The sequence below is a fragment of the Argiope bruennichi genome, chromosome 9 (genome assembly GCF_947563725.1).
Source record: "Argiope bruennichi chromosome 9, qqArgBrue1.1, whole genome shotgun sequence".
NCBI classification, from domain to species: Eukaryota; Metazoa; Arthropoda; class Arachnida; order Araneae; family Araneidae; genus Argiope; species Argiope bruennichi.
The window spans coordinates 104,187,518-104,207,982 of record NC_079159.1 but is presented as its reverse complement, the minus strand read 5'-3'; the positions used below and the strand labels follow the sequence as shown (position 1 = coordinate 104,207,982).

Genomic DNA, 20,465 nt, shown 5'->3' with positions numbered 1-20,465 from the left:
TAAATCATACAAATTTTAATAAACAATTGATTTAATACATTGTAAAATGCAAAATATATATTAAATAAAAGAGCTGCAAACATTGTTCTTGATTAGTTAAAATATTCTTGATATTTGTAACACATTTACATGACAACCTGTTTTTCTTATCTGAGTTTAGCATCGTTAACTGTTTTCGTTATTCTGACATCATTAACTGACAAATATTTGTTTGCACAGATGAGTTATATTATAAAATAGTAAAATTTATTTTTAATTTTCATATAAATTTTTTGGTTAAAAAACTCAAAAAGAATTAGATCTTGTGTTATGCTCCCCCAATAAACAGCACTCAGCCACTTTACATTGCTATCAAATATGTAAAATGACAATAAGATTATTAACTGGTACTAATTAATTCTGTAATTCACTATGTACACATAAATGTTTCAATATGTATTATACAAAAAAATAGGATGCATTTCACTTTGAAAAAGTTTTATTTTGTTTTATTTTCTAATTTAATTCATTTCCTTAACTTTAGTGCTATGAATATAGTTTTTCTCCAAAGGCCAACGGGAGGGGTTTAATGGGTTGAGACATTTTATAATTAATCCAAAAGAAAGAGAAAAAATTCCAAAAACATATATTAAAAATGACATTTTTACAAATAAATGAAGATATTATTCTACACTGATTCTAAGAATGCGATGAATTTTATGATGATAGAAAAGAACAAAACATTAATTTATGAATGGCCCAGGAATGCAAACACTATTATTTAAAGATGTCATTTGCATCCAAGATTCAAAGAACAAGAAAAATTTATGTTGACAGAATGGTTCAAAATATTAAATTTATAACTAATAATGACACTTAATTAAATTAATATTACAACAATTATGCAAGGTATAATAAATACTGCTTTTACATTAACCTAAAAAATTACTTTTAAAGGAAACATATTAAAATAAGCTCTCAAACCCTTTTATTTCATAACCAGTTAAAAAAGTTCTCAATCTAATTTAGAACCTTCGTCATTAATAAAAGGGAAGATACCATTATAATGAAATGAAAAAATGATAAATTACAAGCATATAAGAAAAATTGATTAATAATTTGATTTTAAAATATATCTGAAAACCTTTTAAAAATGAGAAACTCACCTTAAAAATTAATTTGTCAATGAGTAAATCATGTTGAAACACACAGGATTTTAGATGCTTGAAATTTAGCTTATGCTGTAGAGAAAAGTAAATTAATAGATACACACATAAATTACAAATAATAAATTGCTTTGTTACATGAAATAATAGGAGAAAAATCATCATTATTGAAATAAAAAATATCAATAAAGAATGCATTCAAGATTTTTATTATGAACATTGCAATAGAAAAGTTAAGATAAATGTAATTATGCAAACCAAATGAAATATGCTTGGGTTCAACCATTTTCTTTATTTATTTGATCTCAAAGCAAAATAAAATAAGAAAATAATTCTAAAATAAAAAAAGACCTATTTTTAAGACAGTAAATATAAATAAAAGAATTCAAAAAATATACATAACCTCCATAATTACAATTTAGTTTCACAGAGAAAAAATAACTTTTCTTCTTTCTCCACACCTCACCAAGAGAATAACATAAAAATTTTTAATATGTGTTTTGTTTTTAAAATAAAAGATGGCTTTATATAAAGTATGTGATTTAATGATAAACTAAAACAGCATTTCTATCTTTAGTATACAACAAAAATTTGGGATTAAATTGTTCGTAAGCTTTCGGAAATATTTGAGTAATTATATTATTCTGTTGAGATATTTCACTGTTATCTGTGAAAAGCTATGTTATCTTTTTTCCTTGCATTTACTAGTAACTAAAAATATTATTCAAACAAAAACTGAAAAATAACTAGGATTTAATGATTACAACTCTTGGAGAGAAAAACTATTAAAAATATTTTCTTTCTTCTCAACTGCAACAAACTAACAAGAAAAAGCAGGAAATTAGGAAAGGAACAAGCAGGGTACATTACCTGAATGCAGTTGTCAGGGATTGCATTTAAAATAAAAGTACAATTTCCCTCTCTCAGTCTTGAGATTTTAAAAAGCTAAAATATTTGCACCCATTTTTTTTTTTTTTTTTTTTTACAATATAGAAATCTACACAAGCTTAGTTTTTGAAAACAAAATGTATAACATAACAGAAAAAAAATTCTTTTGTTTCATAGTATAAATAGTAGATTCATAGTAAATTAGCAAGAATTTTGAATAAGAATCTAGATTTGAAATCAGAAAGAATTGGGATGAAAGATTCAAATCAAATTATGAAACATATCTCATGCATTCTACTATGTTAATCGACTTTCCATTAAAAATTTTTTAAATAAAGTAACAATTCTTGTTTGTTATTTTTGTACATTGTTATAATATTAGATTATTAGGACATTTTATTCAGATCCATTTTCTTTTGCAAACTGTATATCTGGTAAATTGTAATAAATGCAAAATTTTATTTATTTTTCAAAAACAACTAAACCCTATATATGCATTTCAGCAGTAATAATCAATAAACAGAGCACCTAAAAAGAAATAAAAGACCAAAACAACAACAATGAATTGACTGACATTATATAGCAAATAGTCTTACTTACAGCCCCACAAATGTCTACACCCAAAATAAGAGACCACAAATCGGCTCGCAAGGTGGCTGGACAACCCTTCTTGCAAAATTCCCGAGCTAAAGTTGCCTGGTTAGCTTCCAATACTGCACCACACAAAAAGATTTATTTCAGAAAATAATAGAAAACTAAAAGAATGTTATGCTGAAAAGTTTGATCTATTTAAAAAAAAAGAGTTAAAAATCATTAAATTTTTTTTTTCAATCTTTGTTATAGGAACTGTTTTATTTCTTTAAAATTTGAAAATATGTATTTCTACATTTCTTTTCATTCTACAAGGAAAGTGAATTTTTTCATTCCTTTTTCTGTTTAATTAAAAATCATTGTGTGCATGCATGTATGTTTTGTTCCAACATCACTTCGACAAAGATAGGGCACTTTTGATAAAAACTGAGTACACATGTTTTTTGGCCTGCTAAAAATATTTTAAGATTGAAATAACTCAAAATACTACTCTACTAATTAGGAAAAAAAAAATGTTTAAATAAATAAAGTAATTGATAAACCTACAAGAAATTTCATACAATTTAAAAAAAATGTCAAAACCAAAAATCTGGTGGCATTAAATTGTTTTTTAATCTAACCTACAAGATGATAATAACACCAATCTACATCCTTTTGAATAAGGTTGGGTTAAATCTTTTAAATACATTTGATGCGAATATATATGGGAAAATGAAAAACTGATAAAAAATCCCTATAGATGACTTATAAATAATATTTATTCAGAATTTAAAATAAAAGTTTAAAGGTAGTAGAAAGGCATGATTACTAAAACTAAACATGATTAATAAATTAAAATGACTATAAAAAAAAGTAAATACAAATGGACATTTTAGATGTTCAGTAGATTTGGTATGAAAGTTTCATCAGAGCCAATCTAGAGGATGATCCTCAATCATTTAAAAATCAGATCTTTACAAAAAAAAGTTATGAAGCCTGGTTCAACATTGATGTAAATTGAGAAACAGTAAAAAGACAATTTGCCAAGCATGGGTAAATCCAAAACATGAGGCATACATCATGAAGATAATGATGAAGCAGAGGCAGAAGAGAAACCATGATCAACCCATGAATCTTTATATGCCTTTCAACAATAAGAAGATAAGTTCAATACCACACTGAATCATTTGCTGAAAATTATTCACATGAAAGTTTTATCCAATGAATGCTTGATAATTTTTAAAATCTCAATAATAGTTTAAATGTCCAAATAGTTTTGATAATTTTTTAAGAAAGGGCAAGAAATTAAATATGTATGAATATTTTTCAAGCTGCACATTATACCGATTTTTCTAATTAAAATAAAATGTTGTGTGGTTTGCTTTTTCTGCAGTCTCAATATATTTATGGAATTATATAGAATTGAAAATTTTAGCTTGGACCTCACAAGCAGTGTCCACTATGAATGTTTGTATAATATTGTCAAACTGACAACTTTCTCAAATATATCACAGATTTAAATGCAAATTTTAAAGATAATATTAAAAGAAGTCATTCATTTAATGAAATAAAAATTTATCATTGCAGTTTGCCCTCAGGGATCACATACTGCAATATGTATTTAAAAATAATTTATTTCTAAGTTATATTACTGCTCTGAAAATTTATCAGCCTTACCAATTATTGTATCTAAAGAAAAATTCTTCTTAAAATTAAAAACATTGCTTAAAATCTAGTATTAATTAAGAATGATTCGTCACCTTAGACAACTTACCCATCAGAACTGAAATAATCAAAAACTAAATTATTAGATTGCCAAAGAATTTGCTATAAACTTAATAAGATAGGCTAAAAAAAATGAAACAATCAGATATAGTAATCCTGCTCTATTAATTCACATATCAAATTGTATAAGTTTATGAAACAATTATTGTTGATAATTGAATTATTAATGATTTTGTGTGTGTGTGTGTGATTGAAATGTTAACTTTACAAAAATAGCTTAACTATTTTCAACATTTCCTTTAAGTCTTCATATCACCAATTTGTGCAAAATAATAAACAGCAAAATGCTTTAAATTATTAGTTTGCTCTACAAAATTTGTTTCAAGTCCTAAAAAGTTAATTTCCCACCAATACTTGCTTTTGCTTTAGCCTAGTCCTGGAAATTAGCACGTAATAATAAATTTATATAAATACCATCAATATTTAAACTGAGTGCATAAATGAAATGTCTTTCAATTTTTTTAGATGAAAACTTTTTTAGAATATTTAGAAAAATATAATACATTTTAATCACAGTTATCGGGTCTGCTTTTTTTTTTAAATTTAAAATTAGCAATTATTTTTAAAAAAAATCAAACTATACATTCATTATTTAATTCGAAACAAATGAAAAAAAATATAAATTCATTTGTGTATTAAAACAAATATGTCAGTGATGCATTAAGTCTTCAACATAAAAACAAAATCAGAAAATATTACAGAAGAAATTTGCTCATTTCCAAAATGTACGGGGCAAATCATCAGAATGTCATAACTTTTAATGGCTTTATTTATTCCTGCATTTCTTGTTGTTTAGATAAAAAAATAAACAAAAATTTTTTTGCCAGAGAAAAAAATTTAAAATGACGACTTAATCTGCAACTTTTAATCAGGAAATATAGACACATGAATAAATCTATTTTTGAAAGCACACACAAAAAGCATAGAAAACAACACAAATATATATATATATATTTTCCATTTTGAAAATGTTTTTTTTATGTAAATCTAAAAAGAAAGAAAAAATAATAATAAAATAAAATAAATAAACACCCTAAACCAGTAATTTAATTTTGGATAGAAGATGCACATACAAACTATAAAAAAAGAGAATAAGTATGAATTATGTGTTTCTATTTGTTTTTAAAACACTTTATATATTAATTCAAGCCTAGAACCAAATCAGGCAAACTGCACAAATCGGAATAATAATAATGTAATTACCATGTTTTCCTAAAGATACTCTTTCCTTCAGGCATTTTTTAGAACAATCACTGTTTGAGAAGGGCAGAATATTCAGTCCAAGATGGTCAGTACTTCCTGCCATCTCTTCAAATTGCAGCCTCTGTGGAAAAATCAACAAAATATTAAAATAATATGCATTAAAAATAATGAGCCCAAAAAGAATTTCTCATTTTAACAGCAAAACATAAAAATATTATTTTTACACATAATTTGCAATAAATTGTCTTAGTAATTTTATAAACACAAAATTATTTATTAAATACAAACAAAAGATAAAATACAATTTTAATTTGATGCTCAGGAGAAAGGGAGGAGGAGAGAACCATATATACTCATTACACTAGGCATGCGTTTCGCAATCTGATCTAATAATAAAGTAGAATTTTTGTGTTCACCTATTGGAGCTATAAGCCAGGCATTTGTCCTAAAACTCCAAATTTGGAATAATTAAATTGGAGAATAGAAATGTGTGTCTCAAGCAACATATTTTTTAATTTTAATTAATTAAGAGGAAGTGAATTTTTGGCATTTTTTCTATGATAACTTTCAAAAATATTATTCCTTCAAAGTAACTTTTACAAAATTTTAAGATTTCAAAAAATGTTTTATTTTTATTTATACTAATTTAATCCTGTAATTTTTCACTAAAATTTGACATTTTTTTAAATATATAATTTTTAGCAATATATTTTGAATCATTTTTATTATTTCATAAAATATGAAAGCACAGATAATAAAGATTCTATTTATTATCTGTTCATCTTGCAACAAATGAAGTCTCAATACCATTAAATGCAATATGCAATTAAAAGATGGATTGCCTCAATAAATACAATTTTACTGCCATTATGATGTCATTAGACTCAATTCCACAAGGAATCAAATTTGTATATACTTAACAAAACAAGCAAAAGGCTAATAAAATAGCTTGGCTTTTGAGTCTATAATGATATGATGCTTCTTAAAAAGACCTTGTTATGAAATGATGAGCATCCATCATGAGAAGAGATTTAATTGAAATAAATAATATTGTACCAATAAATGTCATGTTCTTAAAGATGCATTATATTTGAAAGTTTATTTTATATCACACTTTTATATCATATTTAGATGCAATTCTAAATTATTTACAGTTTGTGAAATCATTTTTATTTCTTCTGGTAAAAAAAAAATATTTGTAAAATAATAAAATAGAAAAATGATGCTAACTGTTCAAAAGATGATACAAAAAATTTACTCTTTTATGATAATTTTTCACTGTAGCTTTGACAAATATCTATAACTATAAACAATTGAAAATAAATACCAAGCCAATATAGAATAATTTATTTTTCTGCAAAATTTTTTTTAAAAAAAAAGTGCACATTTTTAAAGAAATGTCATTTCTCTCTCTTGTACTTTTAGCAAAGTTTCTTATTAATATAACAGAAAAGAAACAAATAAAAAATTTCTCTTATTTCAATGTTGTTGCACCATGTACCATCTTTTATTTGTGAAAGTAGGCATAAATGATACTACAAGTTCCTTGGATTAAAATAGTTTAATGAACAGTAAAATAAAAAGTGATAAATTCAGTGTGAGAAGAAATGTGCTAAGATAGTGAAAAAATCTATCATAACAAAGAATGAAATATCAAAAGATAAATTAAAAAATCAATAGCATTAACATGCTCATAAGGTATTAATCTACCAAATCAATAGCTTAGATAATTCTGAAACTCAACTTCAGAGCAATTGTCTAATTTTTATAATCTAATGAGGTGAGGGATTAAACTTTTTAGAAATTTCCCAATATTTCAAAAAATTGTATTTATTAACTAAGCCTTTTACACCGAATTCAGGCACTAAATCAAAATTGCTATAACAAATATTTCTTCAGCTACTAGATAAATGGATAAAACTAGATTATTTAAACTTGTGCAATAATTAAAAAGTATCAAAAACTTATAAAAATGAAAAAAAAAAAAAACATATTGGTTACTAGAAAGTTAGAAAATTTTACAATCTAAAATGTGACAGAAATTTCTAATCAAAGCAAAGGACTGAAACAGGTCTTACCAATTGATGAAAGCTTTTTACTTTAAGGGGTACTTTAATAAGGCCCCAATATGCAGAAGAGCTGTAAGAAATGCTCATGTCAAAATCATATAACATATTTACAAGGATATATAAAAATAATAACAAGGTTTATAAAAGAAATAGATTCTCCTTCCCGGTTTTTATAATTTCAATATTTTGGAAATACTTTTTGCAAGGTGACTATCAAATACAAGAAGAAAAAAAATTATATGACCATAAACTTTATGTGCCCTTACTATGAAATACAAGAAGGGAGAAAAAATTATGACCATAAACTTTTTGTGTCCTTTTAAAAAAAAAGTTCCAAAATCAATTAATTTAAATAATATTACAGAAATTTTAAAATAATCAAAAATTTAAATCATACATCTTCATGTTATGCTCAACACAGCAGATAGTTGGATCTAGTGCTTCCAAATGTAGTAAAAATATACTTTTTTTGGTGGAAAGAGTAGAAATTAAAAATCTGAAAGAATGATTTTAGTTTAAAGTAGAATTATAATTAATTAAAAATTCAATAGAATTTTGGGGGTATTTTTATGAAATAACTTTAAAAAAATAATATTAGGAGTTTTTCTTAAAGTCAACTTGAATTTAAAAAAAAATACACTTTCAATGATACCACTTTAGTTGCCATACGAATTATTATCTAGTCATAATTTTTTTTACATACTTTTCATTACTATAATAAATATCAAACTTAAATTCATAGTTTCATTAAATTTTTAACTTGTTTTTTTTTTCCCCTCCAGAAAAAAATTGTATAAACTATCTCCAATTTTTGTATATTTGCTTTGGCATAATTTCTTGATGATATTATTTTTATCAGTATGATAAATTGCCCCTAATTTGAATACTTATTTCATAGTTTTTATAATAATTTTAATCATAGATAATAATATGCAGTCAAAAATTAAACTATCTTGTAGCACTGTCTTCTATGATAGAAGTGAATGAAATACAGTTTATTTCCACTGCTTTTATAATTTTTATAGTTCTGATGTTTTAGTTTGAATATTATTTGAAATTTTTATTCAAACCTTTTGTCTGTTTATTTATTTTGCATTCATTGAAAAGCAGTTTTCAAAATTTGTTTTTTATTAATTTTAATAGATGCAGCTAAAAAAAATGTTTAGCTACATTCTTAAACTGTGTCATTCATAAGGAATTATTACACAAAAGCCATTTTTATACACATTAAAGTTAAAAATTCTGCAAAACCATCAACTTCACTTTTTATGAAAACTAGGAAAAACAAAACTCTAATTCTACTTTTTAAAAATCGTAATTCATTCTTGTTTTTTTTTTCTCCCTCTATTAACAGTATTACTTTCATGTAGTTCCAACTGGTCAACAATTTTCAAGGGTATGTATACCATAGACAGCAGCATAGTGAAATTAGGTGCACTCAAGATATAATAACATTTTGTCTCTCTAACTCCCTTGTCTTCCTGATCACTATGCAACTGACCACAGGTTGGGAATCTCTGTCCTAGAGAAATAAATTAAAAAAATATATTTATTTACCCAGGATCAGGGTTCATTATAGTGCCAATGTTAGGACTTTTGACATTGATCAGTACTTCTAAGAAGTCTTTCGGAGAATATACAGGTCTGAATCGGCTCAGATCTAAATGGGAAGAAACAGAATTTCAAAGGTGCGAAAATATATCACCATATTAGGAAAAATGGGATGTTTTAATCCATATAAATATAAAAATTATTTATTAATCTCTTAAAATTAGAACATATTTTACCTGTTTAGAAATATCTAATAAAAGCAGTAATGAATTATTGCAAGTTAACTTTTAGAAACATAAACAAAAAGAATGAATAGCATAAAAATATTATTTTGAAGTTAATGCTTTTATTTGTTTATTTATTTATTTTTCATTTTTCTCACAAGCTAACAAGTGTGTTCAATTAATAAGTATTAAATATAAAATTATTTTTCTGACTACATTAAATTCTGTATTATAATATTTATATGCATTGTGTGTCTGCTAATTAAGCTTATTTTTTTAATCTGTTTCTGGGCAGTAATATATTTTTAATATTTCATTTATGATTATAATGAATATTTATTTTTCAAATCATATGACATTCAACATTCTTAAAAAAACTTTATCTTGTATATTAAAATGAAAACAAATTCAATGTAAATTATTACATCTTTACTCATAAATTATGTTGATTTGGAGTGATTTTATACCATACTCAGAGAATCTGATTTGTATTTACAGATTACTATATTGTAAAACATTTTTGATTTGTTAATAAAATATAAAAATTTAAACAAATATTTTTATGCTGTCTTATAATGAAAGCATCATATTTTGTTCAATATATACTATGTTTGAATTCAAATAATATTTACTTGGGTAATTTTCCCCTTTATTTAAAATCCAAAATTAAAATGATTTTCACAGTCAAGTATGTCTCAGGTTTATTTAATATATATATATATAAAATAAATAATAAAAAAAATTTTTACCCATATCTTCAGAACCAAGTTCTGACCATTTTGCTTCAAACTCGATCTGTTCTGAAACTGGACGCTGAAAAAAAGAAGGCTCATTTTCATTCAGTAATTTACAAAGATGCGGCATTATTAAAACTTACACTAAAAGCACTTTTAGTATGCAGATGTTGCAAACATCTGTATTTCAAACTTTTTTTTACAGGATTTTTAAGTGAAAATATTTTAGATTATGCAGATAATTTCCATAGCATCCTCAAAATTTATAAAATCTCTATTTCTGTAAGTAATTAAATGAATGTTTGTTAGTGTGCCAATTGATATAAATTGCATAAAAGATAGTTTTAAACATAAGTAGTTTATAAAGTTTATCATAAATATTTTAAACTTAAAATGAAAGATGATAAATTCCGTGAATTTTTTAATAACAGTAAGATACATATGGAAGTTTTTCTAATAGAAAGTCTAAGTTGGGCTGCGAACCTACCTTCCGAGAAAAAACCAAACTTAGCTCATTAGACATATTATTTAAGCTTTTAGTGATGCGATGTTCCCAATTGATCTGTTAAAAAAAAAAAAAAAAATTACAACTTTTGTTACACAGTCTCCCATCCATACAACATAATTAAAAATATGAAAACAGAGAGTAAGGTATCCCACAGTGCAGTATAATGCAAGAATCAGCTGAAACATTCACTTTTAACCAAATTAATATAAATATTGCTTTCATTAAATATGTAAAATTTTACTAGAGAATAGTAGGGATACATTGCAAATTTAATTTAAAAAAACTGTAATAAAATGTATTATACTTAATTTTTAAAAAGATAATTTCTGGATATAACATTAAAGCAGTCTATGCAAAAAGTAAATTTGACTTACTTTTTAAAACTTGTAAAAATAACTACATTTTATACAAATTTAAGAAAACAATATCTAACAAACTTTGATAAAAAAAATTAAACAATTTAAACTGTACTAGTTGTCTATACCCATTATTGGCTAAATTCACCAATTACAATGAACTCAGCCCATTCCAATTTAACTATTGCTAAGCTGAATTAAAAAACACAATAAATTATACAGAATAAAAATCACAAAAATTATTAATCAATTCTGATATATTAGAAACTACTTCAACTGGATTTTAACAGGAAGAAAGTATATACCATGCACAAAAACAGTGTATTTTCAGAATCATTTTGAATTATAAATCAAACCTGTGCTTTTTGGATATATTCTAATGGTTCTTTCTTTTGCTGTATTTCATCCCTCAAGTTTGGATCCTTCACTATATACTGGTAAACCAGATTTCGAATTCTCTGCTTATATCCTACATAAATATATATAAATCTCATTTATATCTAGTAAGCAGCAAAAAAGAAAAAAAATAGTAAAATTTATTTGCATGCAAAAATGTTCTGAGAGATATGCTAAAAAAATAATTACACAAAATTATTCATAAACTCTTGAATGAGATTTAATAAATCAATAGAGATATTTTTTTCTAGTAGTCTTTTCTTCTTAAATTTTATCATCAGAAATTTGAGATCTCAATAGTTTAACATACAGAAAATTTTGCGTTGAAACAGCAAGAATATTTAGTCATGAGGCTTCGATAATCAATGTTGAATGGAAAGCAAATATTTTTAATAAAATTTTGAAAAATTCATGAAAACATGTGCCTGAAAGATTGAATCAATCATTTTCAATGTGGATGATGAAGTGACTGACATAGAAAATAAGGTATAAATTCTCTTTCTGAATTTACATCCACAGTAGACACTAAAAGATGCATAGGATACAAAAATTTGGGCAAGACATTCTGATTTATTTTAAGGTATATTAGAAAAACTAAACTGCATGAAATAAAAGTTATTTACATTTTATCTCAAATATTTTTTGTTATAATGTTTTGCAATAATTGCTTGTGCTAGTTCAAACAATTAATAATTTATTAAGTAATTCCATAACAAAAAAAAAGAAAAAAAAAAAGAGAGTTAAGAGCAAATCTTATCTGCATAAACTCTTACAAATTCATAATTTTTTTTAGATGCAAATAAATCTTAAATATATAAAAAAATAGATAATATTAGACAAATTCTTATAAATTATATGAAAAAAATGGAAATTGTAAAAATTATTTAAAAAATCCAAAATAAAGATTTACATTTTCCATAATATAATTTTCTTATTTAACCTACAAGTGAAAAGTATCCTTTTTGGAACATTATTAGATGAATGTTAAGAAAACTCAAATACTGAATTAAGATACATATGAAAATAAGTTTTTTATGGAATAAGTAAAATGCAGGAATCATACAGATCAAGATATTTCATGTAATTTAAATACACTTGAAGAAAGAAAGAAAAAAAAAAAAAATGTTCTCCCACAAATGAAAATTCATACATTGCATTGTTTCATAATAGTCTTCCTTAATTCAAGCATTAACTGGAAATAATAAAGATCATGATACATATAGGATGCTCCCCAAAAAAGTGGAAGTATTTATTTTTCTAAATATTACATCTAAACATATACTTTCAGTAACATAATTTCAATAAATAAGGTAAGTAATTGTATGAAAACATTCTGGCTTTTGTAAAAATTAAAAAGCCTGTTTTAAAAAAATTATATTTTTATATGGCTTCTATTGTGTAAAAGTGTCATTTATTAAAACACTTCCAGAGATATTTTAAACAGTTCCAGAGATATTTTAAAATTCTGAGGATCTTATCAAAATAAACATTCAATACATTGAAATTTTTGAAAACGAACGTTTAAGATATCTCAGAAAAGTTCTGGAAAAATAAAAAAAATATAAAAAAAATTCTTTGTTTGCAATTGCATATGATATGTTAAGCTTTTCAAAAGAATGACACTTTTCAGTAATGAGGAATGTTCTGAAGTATTGATGATATATATTGTAGGGAATCATACTGCCAGATTAGCATTATGTTTATTAAAAAGATAATGTTCCTTTTCACTATACATCAATTATAAGGCAAAGGTTTGATGCTGAATTCCTTAATAGGTGGGTTGGATAGCAAGAACCTGTTGAAAATTTCTTTTTATATCACCTGATTTGATGCCTATTGACTTTTATTCATGAAGTTGCTTACATTCTTTAAAGTATAACATGTTTCCTGTAAATGCAACGCATTTATCAAATAAAAAATTAAACAGATTTAAAAAAATGAAAATGGTTTCATTTAAAATTTATTTGTACATTTTAATGGATATAGCAACAAATTATTTGGCACATTATTCTATAATTAATCAACCAAAATTCTAAATATGAAAAGAAAGATAAAAAAATTACAATGAAAAAAGTTAACAATTTTAAAATTATTTAGTAATTTATGTCCCTTTATGCAAATACTTGTTGTAATTTAATGAATAAAATACATTCAATATTAGGTTAATTGATATGATGAATCATTTTGAAAGCTAGAGCTATGAAAAGAAAGATTCTTAAAATTTTATACTAACCAGATTCTGATATTAAATTTCGCATTTGATCCTCCAAAGTATCACAAGAAACATCTGGATCCATAATTAAATCCTAGAAAATTTATACATTTTAATATATTCTGATAATAATGTCAGGAATGATCATGACTATTTAAAAAATATAGAAAATTACCTACAGAAACTCCAGCATAATTTCAAATAATTTAGGACAAAAACATATTATAAATACATAAAAAATAAACATATTATAAATACATAATAAAAATTCTTATATTGAAGCATCAAACAACCTCCTTAAAAATTTAATTAAAAATGAATTTCCTAGAAATTAATGTAATGTCAATTTTTTAATTAAACAAGGTATGGTTTGGGATTAATCCTTTGGCTTAAATAAAAATAGAACTTTCCTTGCATATTGGTTCACTCAATAGATGGCGCTGGGAGCCTACATCTGTTTACATAATTTACCGCTAGTTTTTTAAAAACAGGGAATCACAATCGATAGTTTAAAGTTTCCTTGACTGTTGATGGTATGTACTGGCCTTTTCGTTTTTAATTTTTAATTTTAGTGCTATTTTTTTGTTTTTATTGTTATTTTTGTTATTGTATTTTTACTTTGTTGTGGTTAATTTCTTCTAATTTGTTGTTTTATATTTCCTTTCTGTTAAAATGGTATATCTCTTGAGCATAATTTCGGGGGATTTTCGGGTCACGAGGAATCATTATTAGACAATGTCTGTATTTACTCACAGAAAAAATCCCTTTCTTTGAATCCCTGCCTGAGGGTGACCCTTGAAAAAGTCTTCAGGCCAAATTCTTTTTTTATATTTTTTTGGTTTAATTTTTATTTGATTTTTTGTTTTTCCTATTAACTTGATTCTAATACTTTTGTATCAATTCATCTGTGTTTTAGAAGTAGCTGCAATTGTGCTCTCTAAATACTATGAAGTTCTTTTTTGGTTTTAGTTTAAATAGGTTATAAATTTTAGTTGCGATTTCGAAACTGTTTTTGTTTCGTTTTCATTTTAGTTTCGTTTTCAAACTTTTTCTTACTTAAGATCGGTTATAAATACATACATGTAAACAATTTAAATAGTATAATGAAAAATAAATTTAAAAAATATTAAAAATTAATTTGTTTCTTATTTTACTACATCATTTTATAGAGGTATAGAGGATTTATAGAAATTTTTTTAAGGATTGTTTAAATTTCAGAAATTGCATCTTTTTTCAGTATGATGAGTAAGATGTTTTCATCTAGACATTGACTTTTCATGTTACTCTTCAAGTATTAGATGCAAAACTTAACTATGCATATTAGTAAACATCAGAGATAAAGAACAATAAATAATAATAATAAAAACTAATGGCTCATGAAATGCAATGAGTTTTGTTAAAATATCCATTTACTCCACAAATTATCTCTAAAATGTTTACCATAGATAAAAACTATATCAATAGGTTTTGAGATAAACTTACAACCTTAAATCCATAATAAATATTTTTTAAAGAATAAATAATATTTCATAGTATGCAAGTACAGAAGTTATAAATATTCAAGGGTCCTTATATTATTCTTCAATATAAATCAAACATTTAATTAATTTTTAAATTACTAAATTAAATTGTTTGTTCTCATGCAATATTAAAGAAAGATTAAGAATATATTTCCCAAATCCATATGAGAGAAATGAATTTCCTCAAATATTCCTCTAATAAGAAAGTAAAAATTGAATTTTAGATACATTTTTATAACACAGTCACTCTTGTAACATACAAATTCAAGATAGTTTTCTATTTCTTTTCTTTAAAAATGACAACCCAACAGTACAGAACAAGATTTATACAGAGCATATGAATGAAGTTGACAAAAAGAAAATAAATGAAATGCACTCAAATTGATAAACATTAATCTTTGTAAAAATACATGTTTGTTTTGAAAATAAAAAATGAATAAATATCATAAATAAGAATAATACAATAAAAAAAATGTCTTATTAATAATTTGAAGCATCTTTCTTTGCTGTTAATTGATTTATTTTATATGATATCTTGGTCATGAATGAAAGATTTGAATCACTTTAAAAAGCAGGTAAGTAATTATTTACTGACTCAAATCTTTTACTCAGATACTTACTCCTTTATTTTTACAAAAAACTTTTTATTTTATTTTATTGCAAATATTTTCAATATTACTGGTGCCTACAACCAGATCAGATGCTTGTATCTTAATTCTAAATTCACTAAAGAAAAAGCATGAAAAAACATTTCTCCTAAAAAAAAGTCTAGTAGCAATATCTATTTAAATTTAACTGTGGTTGTATTGTTATGTTTGTTAATAATTTATATTTACAGAAAAAAATTGATTTTTTAAAACTTTTTTTGTGTAATTTAAAAGCTATATTATTAATCTCAACTAGTAAATACACTTTTATAAATTTACTATATACTTAAGTATGTTAACAAGTATTGATAATATGCATAATGGTTTTTAGTAGGCACATGCAATGAAATTCTTCAGAATGCATTCCAGGATTCTTCCATCATTCCCTTTCGAAATCTACTCAAACTTCATACGATTACATATAAAATCATGTAATTCTTACAATTGATGATGCAAATTTGTATATCTAGCAAAGCATGTAAAAATTATAACAAATTTTTCAACAAAAATAAAAAGTTTCTTTTCCTAAAAAAAAAAAAAAAAAACCTGCACAAACATTATTAGCTTTAATTTTTACAACAGATTTTTAAATTACGCATTTCAATTTCACCTTCTTTTTATTGCACAATAACCACCTAACAATAAATTAACAACAAAAAAACATTAGTAATTACCTGTAGTCTAACCAAAAGTTTCCGATATACTTCAGTCTTTTCAATTTCTGATGAGATGAAATCGACTGACTTCTGTGGCCAAATTGTGCTTACCATTTTATCTGTAACAAAAAATTTTACATGCTTTCTTCAAACTTCTATAAAAATTTTATATTTGTGATAGTTAAGAATATATTATTAAAATTAATTAAATTTTGATCAACCTCATTCCAATTAAGAAACTCCATTATTTTTTACACAATGAAAGAAAAAAAAGGTTAATTAGTATTATATTAGCAGTTATCAGAATTCTTTATTTTTTACAAGCTTTTTAGTTTACTTGATATAAAAAAATTAAGCTAAAATACTGATTGATTTAATGCTAAATGCGACTAAAAAATTGTACAATATAAAATAATGAAATTACTAGTTTAATTCTAATAATATAAAAATAAAATAATGAAATTGCTAATTTAATGCTAAATAAGCTTAATAAATTCATCAATAATACAAATATAAAATAATGAAATTCACCTATTTTTGTTATTGATAATATTAATTCTTCTTTTGCAACAACCGGTCATTCACACATCCCGCTGTCAAAACAAAAATATGTTACGTTGTTGACAGAATTTTTTTTTTGGTTTCCGTTGCTGCAATGAGCCGAAATTGTACGAAGCGTCTATATCAGAAACTCCGAATTGGTGCATCCTGACGTTGATTGGATGCTCGTATGACGTCATTAAAATCTCGGCAACCATAGAAGGTTGGCAAGTTATCCGTATCGAAGCACCTATATCAGAAGCTCCGAATTAGTGTATCCTAACGCTGATTGGGTGCTCTTATGACGTCACTCGAAACTCGGCAATCATAGAAGGTTGGCAAGGTATCCTTATTGACTTAAAAAAAGCGTAGCCATTGACAATTTCTTCTCTTGTTCTTGCATGTATTTAATGTAAAGTGAGTTACACGTGCAAATTATGTGACGCCCAATTCTACAAAAAACAATATTTAAATGCCTATTTATCCCACGTCCATAAATAATTTGCTGGAGAACGATCTAAAAACTTTCCATGTATTTATTGCAAGAAGAAATTTTCTTAAAAACCATGTAATACTTAGTTACTACTCATAACATTCATAATGACAGTGATTTGCCAGTTCAGGGCCAAAAACAAAATTCCATTGAAAGATATTTTTTATTTAAGACTACATTTGTGATACCCACCTTTGTAAAAACTGTGTCAAATAAAAATTAAAAAAAAAACTATTCTTATAAAAGACTTTTGAAAAAATAAGGCAAATTTTGACCACTTATATCTTTAAACTTGTATGCATCTTGGAGAGAATAAATTTTATTGCTATTTTTTTTAATGTATAAAAATGAATTGTTGTTTAGGGGATGTAAATAAAGTATATATATATATAGTATTCTATTTTTTTTTTAATTTGATATTTTTTACATTGTCTTCACAATTTGGTTTTGAAATAAAAAAAACATGTTTGTATTTGATTTCCATTTTTAAAAATCAGCATTAAATATTTTTCCCATGCTTGCTCAGCAACAAACAATAACCCTAAACTCTTTCATTGTAAATTTATGAAATAAGCAGTCAAAATTGTATACTTAAGAATAAATCTTTTTTAATATTTTGTATACAAATTGAAAATATTGTAATTAAAAAAAAAAGAAATAGAAATTTAACTTTGAGATTTTGGTGAACCTCAATGTTTTACACTTTCTGGTATCTACAAAATACATTTTTGGAATTATATCTATCTGGGAACACAATTACTCTAAAGCTGACTGAGTTAAGATTTGATATGTAGTTCAATACAAAAATTATAGATTTTTTAAAAAAAGGCTTTATTTCTTATTTCAGTTTTTATTTAAAGTAACATTTTCAAGTAACCAAATTTTTAGCTTTAAAAAGTACCAGAAAAATCTTAACTGGTCTTAAATAATGTTATTCATAATGCCTAATTATTAATGTTTAGGAACTAATTAAAGTTTTGTCATAGCAATGCATTTTTTAAAAAAAAAGTTGCAAAAATAATGAAAGAAGATATTAGCCTAATATAAAACTTACTTACACTTACTTTATTACAGGAAAAAAGTGTGGATTACGGTAATTTAATAATGCTACTACCTTGTGTTCAAAATACTTTTTTTTTTTAAATCTTGTACTGATGAATTTCTGACAAAATATCCACTTTAATCATAATAATGAAACAGGCAGAAGGTACCTAACTAGTGATTTGGGATTTCAAAATACTCAGGGGTATATACTTGGATATTAAAAAAAGAAAGAAAAAAAAATAGAAAGCAGATAGACAATGAAACATCTACAGAGTTTTATAAATATCCTTCAAAAAGTATTTTACAGACATAATATGTTTATAAATGGTCATTTAAATTTTAAGTTATGTTTTAATTTAAACTTTAAGCAGCAAAAGTAAAATTAAAGTCCCCCCCCCCTTAAAATTACAAATTAGCTTTCTTTTATTTATATTTTGACCATGATATTTACATTAAATTTAAGAGCAAAAAAAGTACATTAAAGTTCATGATTCAGATGAACCCTGTCTATCAAAGAAACTGCAAGAAAAAGGAGTGTGTGTCTATTGTAAGGTCAACAGATTCAACTACAAAGTAATTTACTATCCTTGTTGTTGAAATCTTGTTATGAAAATACTTTTGTTGAAAGTAATAAGAACGAATATACTTTCTGAATAATTAACATTTAAAAACTTTGAACTTAACTTATCAGCAATGTGAAGAGTTTTTCTCAAGCTTATGCTCCTGAAACGAAGTTTAGCTTGTGGCGAGTTAAAAAAATTTTTTATTCGATTATTAAAAAATAACATTATAAACAATGATTATTAAATTTTAAACAATTATATATTACATTTTAGTTTCTATTCTCAACTCTTTGTAATTTTAAAACCAGACACCATTTTCTTTTTTAATTTGTTTAATAAAGCATTAATATTTTTAGAGCACATATTTTATGTAGAATCTATGCAATAAAATTGCCTTTTTGCTCTTTCTGATTCATTTTTTTAATTGTTACAGAATTTAAAAGATCCTCATATTATTAGTTTTGTTTTTATTAACTTTGAAATATGTATTCTATATATTTTTACATTATATAGAAATATCATAAATCACAGCAGTGCCTACATTTTAAATCTGCTAAAAATAGATACTAAGATATGTTGCATCACTTCATGTAGCAATATTAAAACCAAGTGTATTCAAAATAAAATTTAGAGATTAATTAACATGCTAGATGATAGTTATTTGAAATTTATCTATCAATATCTATATATACATATAAAAGAAGTATTTCTATCTATTAAGTAAATAAAGCCTTTTCTAAAATAAAAATAGATATAATTTTTTAAAATCAAATACCATTCTTGTTGCTTATACATGATACCATTTATTAAGTAAAAATATATTAAACTTTCACTTATGTCACCTTAAAAATTCCCCAAGTGTTACAAAATTAAAAAAAAAAAAAAAATTCCTGGTACCCACCCATAGTGATATAATAGTATTTTAAAACAAATATAAAAATGCGAAAAAAAAAAATTCTAAATAAAGAGCGAGTTTGTATGTTTGCCAAAAAAGCAGTAAATTGCCATGATAAGTAAAACCCAGCTTTTAATAAAGTGATTTATACAGCCAATGAATGCTTAAGCCAGTATGCAATGAATTAAGATGCTTAGATCCATGCTTGTGCTACAGACGCTTGTAAATTATACATCATTTGGCGAGAAAATGTTTTGGCGTAAAACGTGATGATCGTGCACCAATTCTGTCATTTCAACATGCTTGTCTCTGCTAAATAAAATGAATCCTGATAAAATTCTGATAACTATTAAAATAAAAAATATCTGGATGAAACATATAATGATCAAGTATTTAAAATTTTTCTTAATATTAATTTTTTTTAAATTTAGTTTAATCATAAGAAGGAAATATACAACTAAGTAAA

At 24.6% G+C, this 20,465-nt stretch overlaps 1 protein-coding gene across 1 annotated transcript in view; it reads right to left on the bottom strand.

Annotated features, from left to right (window-relative positions):
• LOC129985187 (TBC1 domain family member 19-like) overlaps nucleotides 1-17,150 on the bottom strand; it is a 31,076-nt gene extending 13,926 nt beyond the window's left edge. The window contains exons 1-11 of the mRNA XM_056095116.1: nucleotides 16,996-17,150; nucleotides 16,483-16,583; nucleotides 13,663-13,735; nucleotides 11,390-11,502; nucleotides 10,657-10,731; nucleotides 10,185-10,248; nucleotides 9,218-9,320; nucleotides 7,670-7,730; nucleotides 5,592-5,712; nucleotides 2,634-2,746; nucleotides 1,146-1,220 (exon numbers count right to left, since the gene is read on the bottom strand). Coding sequence (XP_055951091.1) covers nucleotides 1,146-1,220; nucleotides 2,634-2,746; nucleotides 5,592-5,712; nucleotides 7,670-7,730; nucleotides 9,218-9,320; nucleotides 10,185-10,248; nucleotides 10,657-10,731; nucleotides 11,390-11,502; nucleotides 13,663-13,735; nucleotides 16,483-16,578 — 894 coding nt within the window. The 5' untranslated portion in view covers nucleotides 16,579-16,583; nucleotides 16,996-17,150. The remainder of the gene's footprint in view (nucleotides 1-1,145; nucleotides 1,221-2,633; nucleotides 2,747-5,591; nucleotides 5,713-7,669; nucleotides 7,731-9,217; nucleotides 9,321-10,184; nucleotides 10,249-10,656; nucleotides 10,732-11,389; nucleotides 11,503-13,662; nucleotides 13,736-16,482; nucleotides 16,584-16,995) is intronic.
• Nucleotides 17,151-20,465: the final 3,315 nt, after the last annotated feature.